We start from the raw sequence: 22,046 nt of genomic DNA on the forward strand, positions 1-22,046 counted from the left end.
CTCATCCCTTCCCTGTTTCGGGATCGGTAAATCCACCCAATTGGGGGTTTTGTTTGTTTGTCTGTTTTAAACCAGATGGATCTTTCAAAACAAAATCTTGGTGTTAATTGGTGCCATGTGTACCAGAAGCGAGGAGGGTGTCGGTGTCTGGACTGGGGTTACAGGTGTGAATGAGGATGGAGAGATAGGCCAGGATGTAGATAAACAACCAAATTCCTCAGCCAGGGGTGCTGGAACAATTTGTATAGTGGGGGTGCTGAGAGCATTGAACAAAACTGTAAACCCTGTATATGATGGAATCCACTTCAAACCAGAGGTTCAAAAGCATCCCCTGCACCCCTAGTTCGAGCACCTATGCCCTTGGCCCCATCCCGCAGCACGGTTCACACCAGCAGCCCTTACTCATGTGTGTACAGCCAAGGGAAGGTCCCACTGCCTGCATGTCAGGTAACATCGCCCAGGTTATCGATGAGAAATAACGTGGCGCAGAGGGAGAAGGATCCTTTGGCAAAGAGGCTAATGACATCATTGAGCATGGCAGAGCATGTATGGATCTGAGTTTATTGCAATGGAGAGATGATTGGAGAACTAACTGCTGGGGAGCCTGGTCTGGGCTTCCCATCTATCAGTTTTTCACAACTCACTCCAAATATGCTCTCGATGGCCACAGAAACAGAGCATGGCTGGGGCTTATTCCTTGTAAATTAGGCCTGGGAACTAGGGGATCAGCACATTAGAAATGCACAGACCAAGAGAAAATAGACAAGAGAGGTAGATTAGCTACTGTAGCAAGATACTCTAGATGGAAAGACTGATTCTGATCATATGCTGTACGGACAGACAGATAGATAGATATGCAGATATGGAGACATAGATAGATCAGTGCATTAAATGGTTGGGAGAATGTTTCCTTATTCACTGCCCAGAATGCTACCATTGCATGTTAACTGCTCTTCTGCACGAGGGCCCTGATTCAGGGAAGCACGTAACCACATGTTTAACTTTGATCAACTTCTTCAACTCCAGTTGACTTGGATGGAATTTAAGCACGTGCTTCTGTGTTTGCCTGAATCAGGGCCTAGAAGAGAAATTCACTTTGCTGCACATAAGCCAAAGGGGAGCTTTTTGCTCCACCCAAATACCGTGAGCCATCCCATCGGTGCAGGTAGGGAGGGGCTGGGAATAACTTGTATTATTGGCAGACAATAATAACGGTAAATTTACAGTGAGCTGCAGGGATTATGCTGAAACAGGCAGGCAGATGTTTAATGGTGCTGGCAGGACGCTTTATGATTCTCTGAGCAGATGCGGTAACATCACCGGGACTGCTAACCAATATCCTCATTTGTAGCTGTCTAAGTGGTGGAGCTGAGTCTGTGCCTTTCCAGGCAGGAGGGCAGAAAGCCATGATTCAGGGGTGAGGATGCGGAGCTGGGGTCTGCAGATGTGGTCACCCCATCTCAAAAAAGATATATTGGAATTGGAAAAGGTTCAGAAAAGGGCAACAAAAATGATGAGGAGTATGGAACGGTTTCCATAGGAGGAGAGATTAATAAGACTGGGACTTTTCAGCTTGGAAAAAAGACGGCTAAGGAGAGATATGACTGAGGTCTATTAAATCATGACTGGTGTACAGAAAGTAGATAAGGAAGTGTTGTTTACTACTTCTCATAACACAAGAACTCGGGGTCACCAAATGAAATTAATAGGCAGCAGGTTTAAAACAAGTAAAAGGAAGTATTTCTTCGCACAACGCACAGTCAACCTGTGGAACTCCTTGCCAGAGGATGTTGTGAAGGCCAAGACCATAACACGGTTCAAAAAAGAACTAGATAAAGTCATGGAAGATAGGTCCTGGCTATTATCCAGGATGGGCAGGAATGGTGTCCCTAGCCTCTGTTTGCCAGAAGCTGGTAATGGGCGACAGGGGATGGATCACTTGATCATTACCTGTTCTGTTCATTCCCTCTGGGGCACCTGGCACTGGCCACTGTTAGAAGACAGGATACTGGGCTAGATGGACCCTTGGTCTGACCCAGTAGGGCCATTCTTATGTTCTTATGTTGTGCAGGATCAGAAATCTCTGTAAACACCCATTTTTTCATGGTTTGTGTGTATAAAAAGATCTTATGTACTTTCCACAGTATGCATCCGATGAAGTGAGCTGTAGCTCACGAAAGCTTATGCTCAAATAAATTGGTTAGTCTCTAAGGTGCCACAAAAGTACTCCTTTTCTTTTTGCGAATACAGACTAACACGGCTGTTACTCTGAAATCTGGTGAAATCCTGGCTCTTTTGAATCTAATGGCAAGCCCCCCATGGCCTTCACTGTGGCCAGGGTTTCACCCTAGCATGCTAGCCCTGGTTGGGGAGGAGGAAGCCTCTCCGGGGATGACCTATATGTAACCCATGTTGTGTAACCTTCCTGAGTCTGCAGGGGGAGAGACTGAAATAGCCAGGAGCTGAGAGGCCCCAGTGCACACGCTGGGTGCTTGTGAGCTTTGTGGTAGCTGTCCTGTCTGCGAGCCCACTGTGTGGGGGAGGGATAATCCCCCCCACACCCACGGAGTGCAATGCAGGCTGGATTTTACTCTGTATCTAACTTCCAGGACAGGCAGAGTTCCCCTCTTCCAATTTCCCCCATCCCGTGCATGCTCCTGGAGCACTGGGGGCAAATAGATGGATCTTCTGGTTAGTGACCTACTGCCGGCTTGGTCAAGGGTTAATGTAAAGGCCCAGCCCGGCCTCCGACACCGACACCTGAGTAGCCCGGGCCCAGGAATAGTAGCACTGCATGGGGCTGGGTTTTGAATGACTGTCACTGGAGCTACTTTCCTCTTCTTTGAGGAGCTAAGGGGCCGCCTCTAAGAAGGGCATGAGTCTCTGTGGTGTAGACAGGCCCAAGACTCTGCCGTGGGGTGCCATGCAATGGCCCTGGGCATTGCGGAGTAACGTGCGTGTCTGACTGAGAACTCGCATGTTTGTATCCGAGTCTCAGTGACGATCACGTGAGTCTGTGCCAGCGAACGTGTACGTAGGGAGAAATAAGACATCTATCCATCGCCTATCACCACAGTATTGGTGTGCCCTGAGCAGGTGTTTAAATGAGCAGTATGTCTGCATGTGAACAGTCATGTGAGTGCCAGTTTCTAAATGAATAATGTGTATCCGTGTCAGTGACCAGGCATGTATCGAATGGTAGGGAACAACAAGGCGTGTGTCACAATAAGCAATGTGTGTGAACGAACATGTGCATGGAAGACTGTGTGCATTTGGGTATGAATAATGCCCGTTAGAGAACATGTGTGTCTACCTGGAAGAATAACGTGTTTGTGGATATATGTGTCTTAAAGGGGTAACATCTGGCAGCATATGTCAGCATCAAAATGAATAATTTGTCTCTGTGAATGCGTGTGTGTGTTTGCATAAATGAAGAGTGGGCACATGTACAGGTGGGATATGTCTCTGTGAGTCTCAACATACGAATGAACATGCATGGGGTGGAGCAAATCCTCCCTCCTTCATCCGATGAAGTGAGCTGTAGCTCACGAAAGCTCGTGCTCAAATAAATTGGTTAGTCTCTAAGGTGCCACAAGTCCTCCTTTTCTTTTTGCGAATACAGACTAACACGGCTGTTACTCTGAAATCTCCCTCATGTGACATTCTGCGGACAAACAAGCAACATCTGTGTGTTCTACCTGGGTGCATGTGGTGCGTGTGTGTGTGTGTAGTGCGTTGCACGTGCGTAAAATGGTCTCTCTCTGCACTTCTAAGTATGACACTCTTTTTAAACCAGATCTTGTGCAGTTTAGGATCTGACCCCGCTGTTTGCTCTCTTTTGGCCGTGGCTGGCCCTTGGATCTCTGGACATTCTAGAGAACAAATGCAAACTCACAAGAACGGATGGAAGGACATTTATAGCTAGCATTTCCTCCCGCTCCAAGCAGCAGGCCCGTAGCCAGTTCCCCATTCATCTCCTCCCTGAACCATAGGTCTTCCCCTTTGCTGGCCATCCTGTGCAAGCTAGCTTTCATGGAAACAGGTGCCTGCAGCGCCTACAAATAGGTTAATAAATCTGGGTTGGTCGAGCAGAGCAGAACGCATCCTCTTTTGTTTTTTCACACACCAGATTACACCCAGTGGAGAAAATGGAGCCCCTGCTGTGCTTTCGTGCTGAGTTGAGATAGCTTTCCACTGACAACAGTCTGCTACTAGGAAGGGGCTACAGGCAACCCCAATGAGGTGAAGGGGGACGATACAGCTGAGGAGGGATCGGAAGAGCAGGCCCCTCCAGGAGATGTGAGCGGGGATAGCTTGTGGAGGTTGCCTAGACATTGGGGTAAAATCTCAGTCTCACTTCCCTGGGTAGTAGAGAGAGAGCATATGCTGATGGGAGACTAGATTCCAGGGCCTGTTACAAAAAGAACAGGAGTACTGCTCCCGTTCTTTTTGCGGATACCGACTAACACGGCTGCTACTCTGAAAAGGGTCTGTTACAGTAACAGCTCCTCAGCCGGTGTAAATTAGCATCGCTCCATCAAAGGCAGCTATGTGGCTTTGCACCAGCCGAGGACCTGGGCCTCTTGCTCTTAAATCTCATATTAACTAGGAAACAAACCTTGATGTTGCCTGTCAATTTCTGTAAAATGGGGAGAATGACACTGCCCTCCTTTTAAAGGGCTGTGAGATGTACTGAGGAAAAGTGCTGGGTAAGAACAAGGGATTATTATTTAGGGGCCCACATAGGAGATGGGCTCTTCTGGAATCCGGACCCCACTGTGGGTTGAAACCCCCAGCCCTAGCGTATTGAGTTTTGTCAAGAAGAAATGTGAACAGTCTTAATGTAAGTTTGATCCCCACCCTTGTTTGGAATCTGTGCAAGCCTCCTCCGACCTACTCTGCCTCTAGTGCACCCTTTAATAAAGCCACGCACCTTTTGCTGGTTCATCGGCACACCAAACGCTAGCAGGGGCCGAAGGCTTTGTGTATCCGATTGCATCGACCTAACACACAAATCTTTAGCCGTTGCTGCAAATTGGTCCCATAAACGATGCAAAACCTTTGTTATTTTACATTTGGTCGGTGGCCAGAAAGTTCCCAATAACAAAACACAGGCTGGTTGGAGCTGATTTCTGGTAAGCAGCAAGGCATTTTGCATTCCTTTCCCCTATCTCCCTCCCCAAACCCACATTTCTGGTAATTGTTCTCTTCTTTCTAGCACGGCTTTGTTATTGATTTACACTCGGGAATAACAGCCTGACTAACACAGCACACAGCTGGGCTCCTACCACTTCCTGCCAGGAAGCCCATAGCCATCAAAAATGGACTCTGTGCTCACAAGAAGTTAATGAGGAAGTGCTTTTCTGGTGGGCTTCCTGAAGCCGCTAATGCAAGCCTCGCCTCAGTGAGCTCAAGAGCCCTCGAAAAGTTGGCTGCACTCTCGGCTCGTGTTTGCTGCAGCCCGTCTGAACGCTGTTGCGCTGCATGTGCAGCCTGGGAGGTGTGTGTTGTGTTGTTTGTGTACGTTGTGCGTGTACATGGTGGGGCTGCTTGTGAGTGTGTTTGGAACAGCACAGGCCACGGAGCTGGGGAGCCCATCCGGGCCAGAGCCCGACCACTTTGAAGCACCAGGTTGCAGCGCTGCTCAGGTTTGGCCCGGCCCCATCAGGACAGCGGGGTGGCCGGGTCAAACCTGTGTGAGTGGTGGTGCACTGCACTCTTGCAGCGTGGTGCACTGCCGCTTGTGAGGAGCGGGCTTGTTGCATGTGTTTGGGGGGATGTGCACAGTGCGTGAGCGGTGGCGTGTCTCCTCGAGCGTGCCATGAGTGTGCCCTGTCGCGTGCGTGCATGCTCACGGGTGTTGGCACGTGCGCGGCAGGCGTGGCCGTGCACGTTGGGCGTTGGAAGGCGTTACAGGTGGCGCTGTCGTGTGAGCATGCATGGGTGTGACAGTTCTGAATGGCCCACCTGCCGCTCACCCACTTCGTCCTCTGGACCGGCGTGGCTGAGGGTAGTTCGCACGGGAGGCTGGGAACTGTTCCCTCCATCCTGGCCTATTCCTGTTTTTGCCCTCCCTTATCCAACTTCCTCCCCACCACCTCTCCCTTCTCAGAGTCTAGTCCCTTCCCCTCCATCAACCCCTCCGCTGTGCCCTCTGGAGCAGATCCCACACTCTATCCTGTCTATCCTCCTACCCTCCAGTCTTCTCCCTAGGGACAGGCCTGGAGAACCCAGGAGAAGCACTGAGATCTCAGCCTGTACTTAACCTGCTCAGCAAAGAGTTTCCTTTGGGTTTGCTACACTGGAGTCCTGTCTCTGCCCTAATGCTGCTGCTCAGAAGGTCCTCGGGGAGGAAAAACATATGGGACTTCCCCACAGAGAGGATATGCCAAGAGCGGCCCAGGGTAGACATGCATGGCAGAGCCTGGTTCGTGCCCTAAGAGACGCCTGATGGGTCACTTTAGGGTCTGATAACGCACTTTGCATCAGTCCATGTTGTGTCATGGTAGTCCCAGGCCCCAGCATTGTCTGGACAAATATCATTCTGCACAAATATCTGCACAAATGTCATTAATTTGCTGGCGGAAGGTACCGGCCCGAAGGCTGCTCTGTTCACAGCTGGTACAGCATTAGAGGGGTGCTCTAAGCTAGGAGCCAGTGCAGCCTCATTGATAAGGACAGGACCTCTGTAGACCTGGGTTCTATTCCAGCCTCTGCTGCTGACCTGCTGGGTGATCTTAAGCAAGCCTCTTCCCTGCTCTGTGCCTCAGTTTCCCTGGTGTCTGTCTCAAGTGTAAGCTGCATTTGGGCCTTCGTGTAGATGACTGCCAGGCCCTCTAGATTTAGTTTGCTTGATGATAATCAGAAGAGTTACCCCCAGCAGCCTTTGAGAACAGGCTTTTTGCTTCCTTGGCCCAAGTTTCTGCCCAACAAGGCCTGGGCCAGGTAGTTAGATTCCTGTACCCCTGTGCCCAGCTGGGGATATTATCTCTCGCTGCGCTTTAGGGCTGACGCTGCAGTGCTCGGGGGGTGGCAGGAGGCAATGAGAAGGGTGTGGAATGTGGGGGGCGAGGGTGAGGAATGGGGAGGATCTGACCCGCTGCCAGAGTTTTAATAACGCATGAGTGATGACTTCAGCAAAATACCACCTGCTAGTGGCAAACCGAATTAGCTCCTGTGGACTCACTGCTCTGCCGACAAGGGCCTGATCTGGAGCCCCAGCAGCTCCCGCTAACTTCAATCTTTAGGTGCCTAAATCCCTTTAAGGACCTGGTCCTATGTCTCTGTGCAGCCCCCACTGCATTGCCGCCTGCATCTCGGCTGGGCTCTCTAGAAGCTCCTGTAACATAAATCATCATCCTCATCATTATAAGTGTCGTTAGTGGATGTTCCATTCATGGAACACTCCTCCCCGCTGTGGCCTTCGCTCTTATTTATTATTTCAGTGCTTATGAAAGGTGCCAGATTGATCCCTTGGAGAAGGAATCCCTTTGTATGCACAGAGCGAGGCAGCAGCTGAGCAATCTTCCCCAGCAGCCACGCCGCCCTGGGAGCATGGAGATCTGTCTCCCTGGCCCATTCGCCCCTTGGCCTTTCTACGGGGACTGCCTGCACAGGGGGGCCCTAGACAGCGATGCATTTGGGCACATCTGTGCTTTGAGCTGAAGGTGTGATTTCTTGCTGGAGGAGACACACCCATGCTAGCTGCAGCAGTGGGAAGAGCTAGCCACCCTGAATCGGTCCCTATCCCAGACGCTAGGCACATACTCAGGGCACTTTGCCGTTCCTGCCCCTTCTCCACCACTCTGTTTCTGGTGCGAGTAGGCCTGCTTGACTGGGAATCACACCCCCAGCCCAAAGCTTTGACATATCCTGTGACTGTTCCCTCTAAGCTGTGTGCGTGTGCGCGCACACACAGATCCTAACCCTGCGCACACGGCGAAACACCACGCGCACAAACTGATGCACAGAAGCTCAAAAATTTGCACAGAAGAAATTTTTTGCACACACAGCCTGTCAAAAATTAGAGGGAACATTGTGACCTGTGCACTAAGCTGAGACCCACCAACTCATTACACCCAACAGCTGTTAGATAGTAGTGATTGCCAGCCCCTCCCAACCAGGACCAGATGGGAGCTAATGACCCCAACCAAAATCCCATTCCCAATTCCTTGAGCCATTCAGCTTCTGGGTTGCTACAGTGTGGGCTGCCACGGGGAACCCTAGCATAGGTGGGTCTGAAAAAAATTCCTCTTTCCCTGCTGCTGACATGGGTGTTTGCAAATGCCCTGCTGGGCTGAGTTTGATCTTGGGAATGACTTTTGCTGACCAGGAACGTGCAAGAAAGAAAAATAGTCGAGCCAAGGGAGAAAGCGGGACTTGGAGAGGAGGAGGGGACAGGGAAGGACGCAAGATATTCAGAGCCTTCAGCTGCATGATGCTCACACTTCACAGCCCTAAAACGTGCACCTAGGAACTGCTCTGTCAGCAAAGACCGCTAACTGTTTAGCCTAGCGCAGGTGCTGGCCTGTAAGGGCTGATACCAGGGCTTAATTTGTGCCGGGGCTTGCCAGGGCTGAGCCCTGGCACCTCTAGGCTTGGCAGTTCATAGCCTGGGCACCTCTTTCATTACAAATTAAGCACTAGCTGATACCACCCCTACAGTCTGTTCAGACCCTTCCCTCAGGGCGCAGTTTGATTTTCCAAAGAAAAAACTCACAAAGTAACAACAAAACAAAGGTATTCCTCCCCCAGCAGAGCCCATACTCCTTGTGGCTCTCCTCATCTGAGTAACTTGATCGGTCCCAGCTTGAGCTGTCTGAAGCAAGAGGGTTATTTGTAGTGACTGGAGCGTCTGAGCACTCCCCAGCAGGAATGGATCCGATGTGGTGATCTGAGGCAAACTGCCTTTCACGGGGCTGTATCCTGCCTTCCTGAATCCCCTGTGGAGTTTCCACTGGATGCAGCATTCTCTTTCACAGCCCCCTGAGAGGTACGGCACTGTCATTCTCCCCATTGTACAGATGGGGGAACTGAGGCATGAAGAAATTAAATGACATGCCTAGGGTCATCATGGCACCATGTCCCCAGGACTCCTGAGCTAGTGTAACTCAGGATTTCTCATTAGCAAAGAGACTTTTTAGAGGCCTTCTAAGCTCTTGAACTCACATATATCATGTGGCTGGGGGTTCCAAAGGTAAATTTTTGATTTTGTTAAAAAAAATTCCTGTGATCAGTTTCCAGCAGGGTTGCCTTTTGGTTGCACGGAGCAGCTCCTTGGTCTTATCAGAAAGGGTCATTTGAAGCATGTGATCTAGTTCTCTGTCCCACTCATTGTTCTGTAGGCCTTTATCAGGGATACGTAAATCTAAAGAGGCACCGGGCTTCTTTCAGACCTGCTGTCTGTTGGAAGAGATGTGAAAAACCCTGGTATGTGGTATTCAAGATCCCTGGGGTCATTGTAGTTACTAGGGCATTTTTCACAAAAGCTGGTGTGTCCTAGCCAAACTGTAATTCAAGGGGTTTACATTCTGCCTTCCTATATTCCCCCTGGAGTTTCAAATGGTGACAGTATTCATTTCACTTCCTGCCCCAAACTGCTGCATGGTGTTAAACAGCTCACATTTTCCACTGAGAGGGGCCTGCATTTCAGTGCTGGGGGGACATTTAGGACCCAAAGCACCAGATAAATATGAGGCTTAGTCTTCTGATCTAAAGATATACTGAAATCTCGCTATGTGTACAGGGTAACTTAACTCATTCAGGGAAGCAGTGTGCCCTATGGGACAGGTCACTAAACTGGGACTCGGGGCTCCTGGGTTCTATTCCTGGCTCTGCTGCTGGGTGACTGTGGGCAAGTCACTGCCCCTCTCTTTGCCTCGGTTTCCCTATCTGCTGCTATCACAGATTCCAAGGCCATTCTGATAATCTAGTCTGATCTCGTGTATATCACACGCCATAGAACTTCCCCCAAAATAATTCCTAGATCAGACCTTTTATATCAATCTCCTTGGTAAGGCACTTTGAGATCTACTAATGGAAAGTGCCAGATGAGAGCTATGGACTATTATTATTCATGTAATTATTTTCTGGTTATCCTCTGCTAGCAGGTAGGCAGGTAGCTAAATGCATAGGGCCCGACCAAATTCACAGTCCATTTTGGTCAGTTTGACAGTCATAGGATTTAAAAAATCCTAAATTTCATTATTTCAGATATTTAACTCTGAAATGTCACGGTGTTCTAACTGCAGGGGTCCTGATCCAACTCTGAAGGCAGCAGCGCAGAAGTAAGCCTGGCATGGGACAGTTTTGCCACCCGTACCTCTTCTCTGCTGCTGGCGGGGTGCTGCCTTCAGAGCTGGGCACCCGGCCAGCAGCTGCCGCGCTCCGGCTTCCCAGCTCTGAAGGCAGCACAGAAGTAAAGGTGGTAATACTGCGACCCCACTACAATAACTTTGTCCCCCCCCCACACACACAACCGTCTTTTTGGTCAGGAGCCTCAGTTTGAGAAATGCTGGTCTCCCCTGTGAAATCTGTATAGTATAGGGTAAAAGTACACAAAAGACTAGATTTCATGGTTCATGACACGTTTTTCACGATTGTGAATTTGATAGGGCCCTATAGATGCATAGTGCATTCGCACATCAGACAACTGAGGATCAAAACCTACAGGTACTGCAAACTTGGATTAATGGCGCACCTGACATAAGGATAACATCGCTCTTCACTGGGTCACTTCATCACCATATTGTCTACACTAATTACCTCTCTGTCCACCGAATTGGATCTGCTTGGCAAAGGAAAAGAAACTCCTTAGCTACTTAAGCTCTTTTCTGAAGCTAGAAGGTGAAGTGGGGAAGCCTCTCGTCTTGGTACCAATGAATTCTATTCTCAGCTCTGTGTGACAGGGTCCGTCTTTTTGTTCTGTGTTTGTACAGGGCCTAGTACCAAGGGTCCTGGCCTATGGCCGGGATTCCCAGTGGCTATTATGATAAAATCACGATCATCTCAGTGCATTGAGTTTTAGCTTTAAGAACCAGGGACTCCAATCAAGGACCAGGCCCACTATAATAAGAATCCCACCATCTCATCAAGCACTTTCCATCTGCAGATCTCACAGCACTTTACAAAGGAGAGCTAGTATTATTCTTCCCATGAGACAGATGGGGAAACTGACATACAGAAAGGTGAAGTGACTTGCACGAGGTGACAGAGCATTTACAGCCCAGATGTCAGACCTGTGATGGGTGTGGTTAGACATTGATAGACGTTTGGCTGCATGTGTGTGTTCCCTCTGTGTGATGCCCCAGCCCTGCACAGATAGCTGGCACGGCAGACCTCGAGCGAACCACCCAATGACCACAAGATCCGGTAAGGGACGAAGGCACCCAGCCAGGTTTATTAGTATCCCGCAGACTCTACTGGACCTTGATACATGTATGCCCATAACAATGGACCAGCTCAGTGAACGGCAGGACTTTCCAAACAAAGATACTTCTTCCTCTGAGATACATCTTTATGCCCCGATACCCAAACAAGTTAGTACTGCCTCTTTGACACAGCTAGTTACTGCCCCCTGACATCGCTAGTTATCACCCATCATCTTGTACATGTTGGTTTGATTAAAACATCTCTATTACATACTGACATCCTGATCCTATCTTTTAGGAGGGGTCAGTGTGTTCCTGTTATCCTTGGGGAATGTTTTTGTACCATCCTTGATACCGGGATGTTCTGGTACCACTTGATATCGGGATGTGTTTGCGCGAGCACTCTGTGCCTAGCACTTCTTAGGAATGTTTTATTTCTGCAATATCAGCCCTGTTCTTGTGAGCAGGTCCTGCCTCATACCAGGGCTCTGATACAGGGGCTTATGTGTCAGGCCCTCTTCCTACTACAATGGGCAGCTAGAAAGGGACAAATAGGGTGGGGAGGAGGATGAGGCAACAAAATGAACACGATGTAGCATAATGTAAGCTTGGCTCGTCGCTTGCCTGACCAATACCCACTTAACGCCCCTGTAGACTCCATTTCATTTTGGGCCGCGTTCTGCCTGATTAAATTATTCTTACTATGTATTAGCTGTGTTATGGTAGTGCCTAGGAGCCCCAGCCATTAGCCAGGACACTGCTGTGCTTGGTGCTGTACAAACACAGAGTACAAAGACCGTCCCTGCCCCAAAGAGCTACCAGTTAAAGGGAAACCTGTGCAAATCCATTGGCTTCAGTGACGGGGCATGGATGGCAAAAGAGGGCAGTGGATCTAAGTGTGATGAAACATGCCAGATCAATAGCACTGGAGACCTAAGGTCTCCACAGACCAAATACAGCAGCAGGGCAAGCGTCCTCCCCAACCTGCCTTGGTTACATGTCTCACCCCTGCCTGGGAGAGAACCCCCTCTAAGAGGGAGCGGGGAGCTCGATCTCCATTTGTATCCTTGCCTGGAAAGAATCAGGCTGATTTTCATGGTGGCATTACCCCCTAGGACCTGGGCTGAGACCCAACCAAACTCATTTCACATAAGCCAATACACAGGCAAAGATTTTCAGCAACTGAACGGGGAAAAATCTGAAGACAAAATGCTCAAGGAGAAAGGCTGCATATCCCATTCCCAGTCTCCAGGGACAGCCTTCCTTGCTTTACCGTGTTTCAAGAAAGTAGATCAGATCAGCTAGAGAGATTAGATCATGGGTGTTTATATGGATACATTATTAGAGTAGTACAAAGAATATAGATTAGAATTATGCTAATCATAAATCATCATGTTTTTACCTTCTATTTTGTTTCTTGCAAAAAAATTAAGTGGCTAGAGACTTTGCGTGCCCGGTCTCAGCACTCTGCAAATCAAGCCCCTTTAAGGGTGTTTCAGGTTCGGCCCCCCCCAGAAAAGAGGTCCCCAAAATCACTATTCACTTTTGAAACTCTAAGCCCCAAACTCTTTCAACTGGGAAAAAAAATCGAACAATCCCAGTGAACATTCTGAGTTTGGGGTTAACTCCGGAGAGGCAGAGCCAACCAGAGCTGCGATTAACTGAGATGGGTCATTCTGAGAAAAGCGAAAATCAAGAGCATTATTCCACTCCTCGCTGTTCTCCTTACAGATCACTCGAGCTGATGGAGAAATTGCACTTTATTCCCTGGTAGGAATAGCCGCGGTATTTCATTAAGCCTCTTCGGCTGCATCCTTCCTAGGTCCTCTAGGCAGCCTGAAATGTTCTTCCAAAGAAACATATGTTGTTTGAATTCTGAAAAGACATAGGGTCAGGTCCTCTGCTGGGGTCATTGGCAGTCCGTCCTAATCAGGGGAACTGCTCCAGTTTACACAAGAAGAGAATTGGGCATATCCCACATAACCCTCTTCATCTGCATGTCTCGGGGAGCACTGGGAATCTGGAGAAACTGAGGGTTGGCCTGAATGGTGGGGCTAGATTTGATAACTCGGGCTTTGCCGAGGGGGATTGTTTCAGGTGATTCATTTCAGAGGGTGTATTTGTCAGCGTTCCCTTCTCTGACATGCGGCTGAGGACTCGTGGATGTAATACATTTCCACCCACTTGCCCCTTTTTTTGTGTCAGTCTGACTTTCCCACATGGGGCAGAGGTGGCCGGCTGGTACCTTTGAAATACCGAAGTGGATGGTTCCCTGTCAGGTTCTCTCTTTGGCCTTGCAGTTTGCTCACTGAATCAATCATCCAGGTCATTTTGCTTCTCTGCTTACTTCTCGCTACATCTCGAGGCAGTAGGGAGGTGGGAGGGATCAGCTGTTGAGTCCTGTTGTGATCCGAGGCTTGGGCACCTTTGGCAGCTTGTGAAAACAATGTCACAGGTGTGAAAAGCACGTCACCGCTAAGGGACCGGATTTCTCAGTGCCACCAGGTCCCCTTCACACCACTCTGGCAGCACAAAGGCACCTTCAAATGGGCATAAATTACAGCTCCACTCAGTTTACATCCCCTTTCCAATGCCAGAGCCTTGGAATAAATGAGAACCAGGCCCTGGGTATTTATAGCGATACAGATTCAAGCTGGGATTTTCAAAGCATCCAGCTCCCCAAAATCCCATCCCTGCAAACAGGAGCGAGTTGTGTCTTCCCACCTCCACCCCGGAAATCAGTGGGAGTGCTTCCGGGGGCATCGAGCTGGAGCAACGGGCACAAGTAACCAGCAGAAAACAAAATATTGACTTGCTGCTCATTTGTGAGCCTCCTCCATTCTGTGCGCTGACTGAGGCAGGGATCCTGAGGGAAAAACAGTCAGTGATCATGGAACTAAAGACAGTGATCATGTAATTACGGACAGTATTATAAAAGGGGGCCAAATTAAACCAACCACGCGTTTCACACGTACCACAGGTTGACAATTGCTGCTGTGTATTACAGTTATTCATGCCACGGTCTATTCTAGTAATCCATTGTGATGCATTCTCTGTAAAGATTGGCTGCATCTGGATCTGGATTTCAGTGCGCTAAGCTCCAGGGGTGCACTGATATTGAGGTGTTTGCTCAACCCATCAGCAAGACAGGGGCCATTTGCAAACCGTGAATCCAGTCCCATGTTTGATTTTTAACCTCCCCAGAGATCAAGGGTGGCTAAATCCAGGGTTTTGGTTTCGGCCTGTTGTGCACTTGAGTTCTCTAGAGCTTTGTAGGCGTTAATCTGTGCCAGAAGCAAGACATTTGAGACGCACTTTCTCCATTGCCCGTGACAGGTGGCAAACCTGACAGCGATGGGGTGAGCTCTTGGGTGCATGAAAGGAATTATGGGTCAGTGAAGTCCCATTGGCCTAAATGAGGCAACATCTGGAATTATGAGTAATTTGTTGGCTGGAGTGTGACAACAGGGGGGTCTCTTTGCCCATCGCAAGTGAACAGGGCAGCAATCAACTGGATCCCTCGAAAGAGACGGTATTTTGGAAGATACTGGCGGTACATAAAAGCTCTACAGTGCACAGACTATGGGATCTAGCCCACAGTTGGGTTTTATTTATATACTGCCTTGTTCATGTATGGATAGATAGATACTTACATGGTTTCCATGACAATCTTTGCTCAAACTCCATTACAAAGCCCCATGACTGCATGTAGGGCACAATGCTGCTTCTGCTGATAATCAGTGGGAGCTGGGCACCTAACTCATATAGGCTCCTTTGAAAATCCCATCCTATAATGGGGGAAGGCTCAGACTAGATGAAGCCTGGAGTCCCAGGAGCCTGGCCAGGGCTCAGGCCCTGTTGTACACAAGAGGCCAAACCCTTTTCCCAGCCCCCAACCCAATGTATCCACCTGGGTGGTCAGGAATTCCCCTGGGGAGGAATGCATGGGCTGAGCCACTGCTCCCCTCCAGGTGTCCCCTCTTCCATAAAGACCTTAAAGTGGATGTAAATTACAGTTATACCCACATTAAGGGCCCTTTGCACTGGAAGGGTGGCCCAGTGGTTAGGGAACTAGCCTATGCCCTAGGATCAAGTTCCTACTCTAGCACATACTTTCTCTGTGACCTTGGGCAAGCCACTCCCTCGCTCTGTGCCTCAGTTTCCCCATCTATACCATGAGGATAATAGCACCGCCCTGCCCCACAGAGGGCTGTGAGGATAAATACATTAGAATCTATGATAATGGGGGTCATATAGGTGCATAAGTATGGTGGATGCTGCATTGAGGGACCATAGTATAAATGCAGATCAGGCCCTGAAAATGCATTCTCTTCTGAAGGGGTTGCATAAACACACTGTGTGTGGAAGCAGCCGATGAGCTGGGCTAGCTGTCCATGTCCACCATTAATTGTCTGGGTTCCAGGCTGCTGTACCCTGTGCTCTGAAGTTTTGTGCTTTGATGGTTTTTTCTTGTTCACCTCTTCGTGATAAATGAGGCTCAGCAACCGGGGAAGTGGCTTCTTTGCCATATCAGAAACCTGGGACTGGCTCCTGAATCTGCTGTCGTGGCTGCTGTAATAATGCAGCCAGGTTAAAAATAGAAAGTGCTAATCTTTATCCTCCAGAACTTTTGTTGTGCCATCTTCCGAAAGGCACTGAGCGCTAATGTGATTGCATCTGCTAATCTAGAGACACACGCCCACTCGCTTCCAGACGCTCCGGCTCACGCATGCACACACACAACGGGACACAAGCGCGTGCACAAAGATGGGGCGCCCCTTGCTGACGCTGGTGTGAGTCAGGATCAGTCTGGCTCAGCGGGGTCAACAGGGGGACGCTGGTGTAAAAATGATACGGAAGGTGGAGTGCGCCTGAATTTTAGCTCAACAGATCGTGTGCAGTGTTTTGGCACCGTTTGGAGTTGATTTTCGAGGCGGGGAAACAAGACCAAAGCCATGTTTTTCAATACAGAACTAGATATATTCCTTCCTCCAGCCTATGCCCGCTGTCTGGTCCAATGCATAAGTGGCAGGGAGGGGTGTCAGCCAGGGCAAGGATGTGACCAGTTATGAGAGTCCAAGGGAGAACTGTAGCTTTTTCCGACAGGTCTGTAGCTTTTTCCGACAGGTCTGTCTGCAGATAATGGCCACTGTTTTGTGTGTGTAACCTGCTGCGTGGCACAGAGCTCTCTGCAAACCCACGCCGCAAGCCAAGGAGTGGGATCTTATTCGTCTCACAAAACGGGGCAAAAGGTTTGGTTCTCTTGGATGGGGCAGGGGGTTCTTGGGACTTATGGTCCACGAGGGGGCCCTGATTTTGGAGGCCCCATTTAAGACTCCCAAGGAGCTTGATTTTCAGACCTGAGCAGCTACCTCTGCTGGTGACTTCCTTTGGTGTTGTGGAAGCCCTGCCCAAGCTGTCTCACATGGGGATCCCAAATACTGAGGAGCCCCGTACCCATCACCGCTTTAGGAAACACTGGCCATGAGCTCTAAGCCCGTGGGGGGGCCATTAACGGCTTCCTTACAGCACATGTTGCAATTTACATGGCTAATTTCATTGTGTGTACGGCTTTTAAAAATTATAACAGTGCCTAGCGCTTGGGCTGTGATTTTCAGGGGCCTAAGGAAGTTGGGCGCTCTGCCCCCCCAACCCCCTTGAAATCCCTCAGGAATCAAGGAGGAGATTTTCATAAGGGTCTAAATAGAGGAGCACAAGGCAGATTGACTTTGAAAATCCCAGACTAGGTTAGAAATCAATGGAGCAGGTTTTCAAAGTTGCAAAGGACGGTTAGATAGAATTTGACCTTCAATGGGAATCAGGTCCCTGTGATAGTTATAGGACCCCGCATCACTGTAGTACCTGAGCAGCACCTCACAATCTTTAATATAGTGATCCTCACAACCCCCAACTCCCCGAGATAGAGTGCTATTATACAGAGGGGAAACTGAGGCAGACAAAGTGACTTGCCCAAGGTCACACAGGAAGCCAGCAGCAAATCATGGATTTGAACCCCAGGTCTCTTAACTGCCAGGCTAGCGTTCTAACCACATCCTTCCTCTTGAAGGGTAGGTGGACACCTAACTCCAAAGTGTGTCACTGGAAAGCGCCCTCAAAAATAAATGAGTACACTACTCTGACATCAGTCCTGGGTGGACTACAGACAATGCTCTAGCATGAGGTGTGGGGCTCTGTAGATATGCAGTGCAGCTCCAACAACGGAAAGTAATTATAATAAGCACACACAGAGTTACACCACACACGCTATAAATGTATAAACCCTGGGTGATTCCACCAAAGCCATCCCAGCAGTAGCTAGTCTGGAGCGGAAGACCTTTGTCGGCTGCAGCCCGCCACTGACAGTTGCTACTTTTTGCTTCGTAGGTCAAAGATGAAAAAAACATCCAGGAAGTGTTTGACCTGAGCGACTATGAGAAATGCGAAGAGCTCAGGAAGTCCAAAAGCAGAAGCAAAAAGAACCACAGCAAGTTCACGCTAGCACACTCCAAACAGCCTGGAAACATGGTACAGCTTCCTACTCAGCTTGTGCTCACCTTCACCAAGAGATCAGGCTGTACTGACTATGGCAGCATGAGTCAACAGCCCAGTCCCCCCCTTTGTCTTTCTCCAAGATCTAGTGTCCCCGCCCATGCCCAAATTATTGGGCTGGGCACAGGAATCCCTGGGAGGAATTCTCTGGCCTGTGCCATGCAGAGGGTCAGCCTAGATCATCACAGTGGTCCCTTCTGGCTTTAAGACCTATGAACCTCCATCTGTTGGAGGCAGTAGATCCTGCAGTGTTGAGTGATGACTAGGAGGTTTTGCCATTGACTTGTAATGGCAGCAGAATCCAGCCTCTGGCCTCTCTAATTAAATAAGCCAATCATTTAGCTCCAGATCCTTGGAGTGGGATGTTGTGAAGGCCAAGACTATAACAGGGTTAAAAAAAGAACTAGATATGTTCATGGAGGATAGGTCCATCAATGGCTATTAGCCAGGATGGGCAGGGATGGTGTCCATAGCCTATTTGCCAGAAGCTGGGAATGAGCGACAGGGGATGGATTGCTTGATGATCACCTGTTCTGTTCATTCCCTCTGAAGTACCTGGAATTGCCCATTGTCGGAAGACAGGATACTGGGCTAGATGGACCTTTGGTGTGACCCAGTATGGCTGTTCTTATGTTCTTATGTAGTCTAAAGAAGGGACAGGCAAAGCATTTGGGATGGTCTCAACATGGACCAGATCCTTCACCAGTAACCGAACCATTTAGCAAGACTGGAAACATTTCAGCTGTTAGTGGCAGTTGTGGATTGGCTGGTTGGATATGCTTCTTCCCGAGAAATAAAACAGACCCCCAGTCTAGTTCTCTGCTACCATAAATTGTGTGCTGGGTGGAGCTGCGCTGGCTTGCGTTAGCGGAGACTCCGGGCTTTGTATATATTCCCACACCCTTTTCTTGGCGGCGTCACGGTGGCCAGGGACCGAGCCGACGCGTTGCCGCCCGGGCGCTTTGCACAGCACTGACATGAATTCCCTCTCTCCTAGGCACCAAATCTGATCTTCCTGGCCGTCAGTCCGGAAGAGAAAGAGTCCTGGATCAACGCCCTCAACTCCGCCATCACCCGAGCCAAAAACCGCATCTTAGACGAGGTGAGAAGTTCTCTCAGGGCCGGGCCCCAGCTTTGTTGTCTCAGCCTTAAGCTTGAGTGAAGCCTTCGGCTTCAGCTCTCCTGCCTCAGGTACGACTGCACAGCAGCCAGTCTCCCAGCCTGTGTAGGGGCTGTGGCTTGGGCTATGAAGCCTGGGGTGGGGGGTGGGCTTCAGAGCCTGAACCACGACTTAAAAGCACAGTCTGCACGACTATTTTTAGCATGGTAGCACGAGCCCTGTGATCCTGAATGCGTCAGCCCGGGCTGGGAGGCTGGCTGCTGCGAGCTGCCGCTGGCTGAGGAGACGAACCTGTCGTGGGGAAGGCCGCCCGCACTTCCCAGCCCAGCGCAAGCATGTCCCTCTTTCTCAGCCTCAAAACCAATGGTGCAAAGCCACTGGGCTCTGGCTAAGGGCAATCGGCACGTGGGGGGATCAGCGTTTGCAACGCTGGCTCTGGTGGACCCTCTGTGACCATCTAGCTCGTAATAAGCCAGCAGTGATTACATGCCGTGAGGCATGACTTCCATATGCCTCGGGCAACTCCTAGGTTATCTCCAGGGGCTATCTATCCTGGGAGAACAGCCTCCTGAGGCACAGCCCCATAAAGCACCCAGGGGGTCACCTGGAAAACAGATGAGATGCGAGGTCCATCTTGCCCTCACCAAAGTGCACGGGAATCTACGCTGTTGTCTGTCTTGTCTGTTTAGACTGTGAGCTCCTTGGGGCAGGACTGTCTCTAGATAAGTGTCTGCGCAGGGCTTAGCTAATAGCCAAGGATGAATTTGGGCCTTGTATTTTTAACTACCCGGAGAGCAGCATCCCCCGCCCCATCCCTCCCACCTCCCCATGGCAAGTGTGATGCAAAGGGGTAAAGATGAGAATGAGGCCCTGAGCAAGGCCTTGCCTGCACCCAGAAGTTACACCAGGGTAACTCAAGATGGTTTTTGAGCCAGGGAAAAGCCCTGTGTGGATGCATGTCAGAGACCAAGGTGAGGATGGGTCATGCTTAGAGGTTGGAGCAGTGGCAGTTGGGCCTGGGGGTCAGAGCTGGAATCAGGAGTCAAGAGCAGGGTGGGAACAAGGTAAGAGTAGGGCTGGGAGCTGGGCTGGAGCAGGTTAAGGCCCATGAAGTCTGTCACCTCTCTCAGGCATGGGACAATTCCAAGCCACGAAGCTACGTTGGGCATACTGAGCTGCTCTGTCTCCCGTGAGGCTTATATACCTGCCCTGAGAGTCACCTGACCAGCTCCCAGCTTAGGGATTGGCTGGAGCCTAACACCTCACAATGCACTTGTATCAGTTTAAAGCTGGCTGTCTCTGTTCAGCTTGCGCTTGTAGGTATGGCGTGCACACAGGTAACCAGACAGGCCAATCCAGCTGTTCACCAATGCTCTGTACGATAGCAGCAGGAGGACGAACTGTCGGGGCACAGGCCAGCATGGGGATATGATCTCACTCCTGTTAGAATATGGTCACTTCCAAAGTGGCTGCATTATTGTGAACTAAAGTGCGGGATGAACCAAAACAAGGCTGTTTGTGTGAGGATGCGAGGGAGTTTCTGCTGGAGAAAACAAAGATGTATTGTTCCAACTTCCCCATGCAAACAAGGCCTACATTTGTCAACACGAGCAAAACTGATGCAAACCAGGTATAAATAGATAGGAGTGTCCACACGCAAAGTGGCATCTGTTTAACTACATCAGCATAAAATTGCACCTTTATCTCAACTGGTGCAAGCAGCTCTCAGTCTGGGAAAGCAATGCTCTTGCATATGGTTTACCATGGCAGACATGGGGTCTGCAAGTCAAAGGAGGGCCACGAAATGGTTTAACAGCCTAGCAGATGGTTTTACACTAGCCTGTCCCTCTCCCAGAACTCAGATGTGATGCCCTGTGATCAGTCCAGCCCACATTCACCTGTTATTCAAGTCTAGGGACTTCCCTGTTGTGAATTGTTTAACACGGAAGCTGGTCAGATACTACAGTGATGGGTGGCAGTATAAAAACCTAAGATAGATGATTAGATTCTCTTAATTCTCTTGCTTTTGACCCCACCAAAAGCTCTACCATTTAGCGCTCTGCAAATGCCTTTCAAGGACAGACAGCACATCACGTGAATCTTTGCCAGTGTCTGGAATGTTCGGATGAGTTACCGCCAGTGGAATTCTTTTGCCCCTCCCAAATAACTGATTCCAGTTCAAAGCAAGTTTTGAGTCAAATGGTGTTTGGCAAATGTTAGAGCTTTTGGGTTTCGCTGGTGCATTTCATAATGCAAAGCTGGGTTTTTTATTAGCTGGCATATTTGCCAGGGGTGACCTGCAAACTGTATGTTTGACTGTCGGATTTGCAGTTTGCAATTCAAACAATCTGCCGGCTGAGAGTTCCTCCCTGAAGAAATGAGCAAATTTTTCTGCACAGTGGCAACATTGGAAAGTGTTGCCATCAGCTCATGGACAGATCACAGACAGAAAGACAAAACTGGTTAAATAAATTATGCACCAGGAATTATTGACCCGGCTCCAGTTGCAGAGGCAGGGAGTGATGGCTTGTGGTTTGCATTTCTGAGGCACTGGGATGCTTGACGGCCTTTATTGTCATGCTTGTGTGTCCTTGCAGGTGACTGTTGAGGAGGACAGCTACCTCGCCCATCCGACCCGCGACAGAGCGAAAATCCAACACTCCAGACGGCCTCCGACACGGGGACACTTGATGGCTGTGGTACGTAAGCTAAACCCCGGGCACAAGTTCAGATAGGTCACCTCCGATGTTAGCAATCCCTTATACATTTATTTATTTTGAAATGGATGGAAGAAGGTACAGAGTCTTTTATCCCTGGGTTGAAATGCCACCCAGGTTGGTGAGGCCTGATGGCTGTCTCCTGGCCTGTGTGAAATGAAAAGGCATGTCTCATTCTAGTTCCTAGTACAGAAGTGCCTTACAGGTAGGAAACTGAGGCACAGGGTGGATTAAAAGACTAGCCCAAGGTCACAGGAGACGGCTGTGTCTGAGCTGGGAACTGGACCCAGG

At 49.6% G+C, this 22,046-nt stretch overlaps 1 protein-coding gene across 1 annotated transcript in view; it reads left to right on the top strand.

The window, feature by feature from the left end:
* PLEKHO1 (pleckstrin homology domain containing O1) overlaps positions 1-22,046 on the top strand; it is a 39,006-nt gene that overhangs the window by 2,254 nt on the left and 14,706 nt on the right. The window contains exons 3-5 of the mRNA XM_007064568.4: positions 17,754-17,894; positions 18,916-19,020; positions 21,636-21,737. Coding sequence (XP_007064630.2) covers positions 17,754-17,894; positions 18,916-19,020; positions 21,636-21,737 — 348 coding nt within the window. The remainder of the gene's footprint in view (positions 1-17,753; positions 17,895-18,915; positions 19,021-21,635; positions 21,738-22,046) is intronic.

The sequence above is a fragment of the Chelonia mydas genome, chromosome 24 (assembly GCF_015237465.2).
Source record: "Chelonia mydas isolate rCheMyd1 chromosome 24, rCheMyd1.pri.v2, whole genome shotgun sequence".
NCBI classification, from domain to species: domain Eukaryota; kingdom Metazoa; phylum Chordata; order Testudines; family Cheloniidae; genus Chelonia; species Chelonia mydas.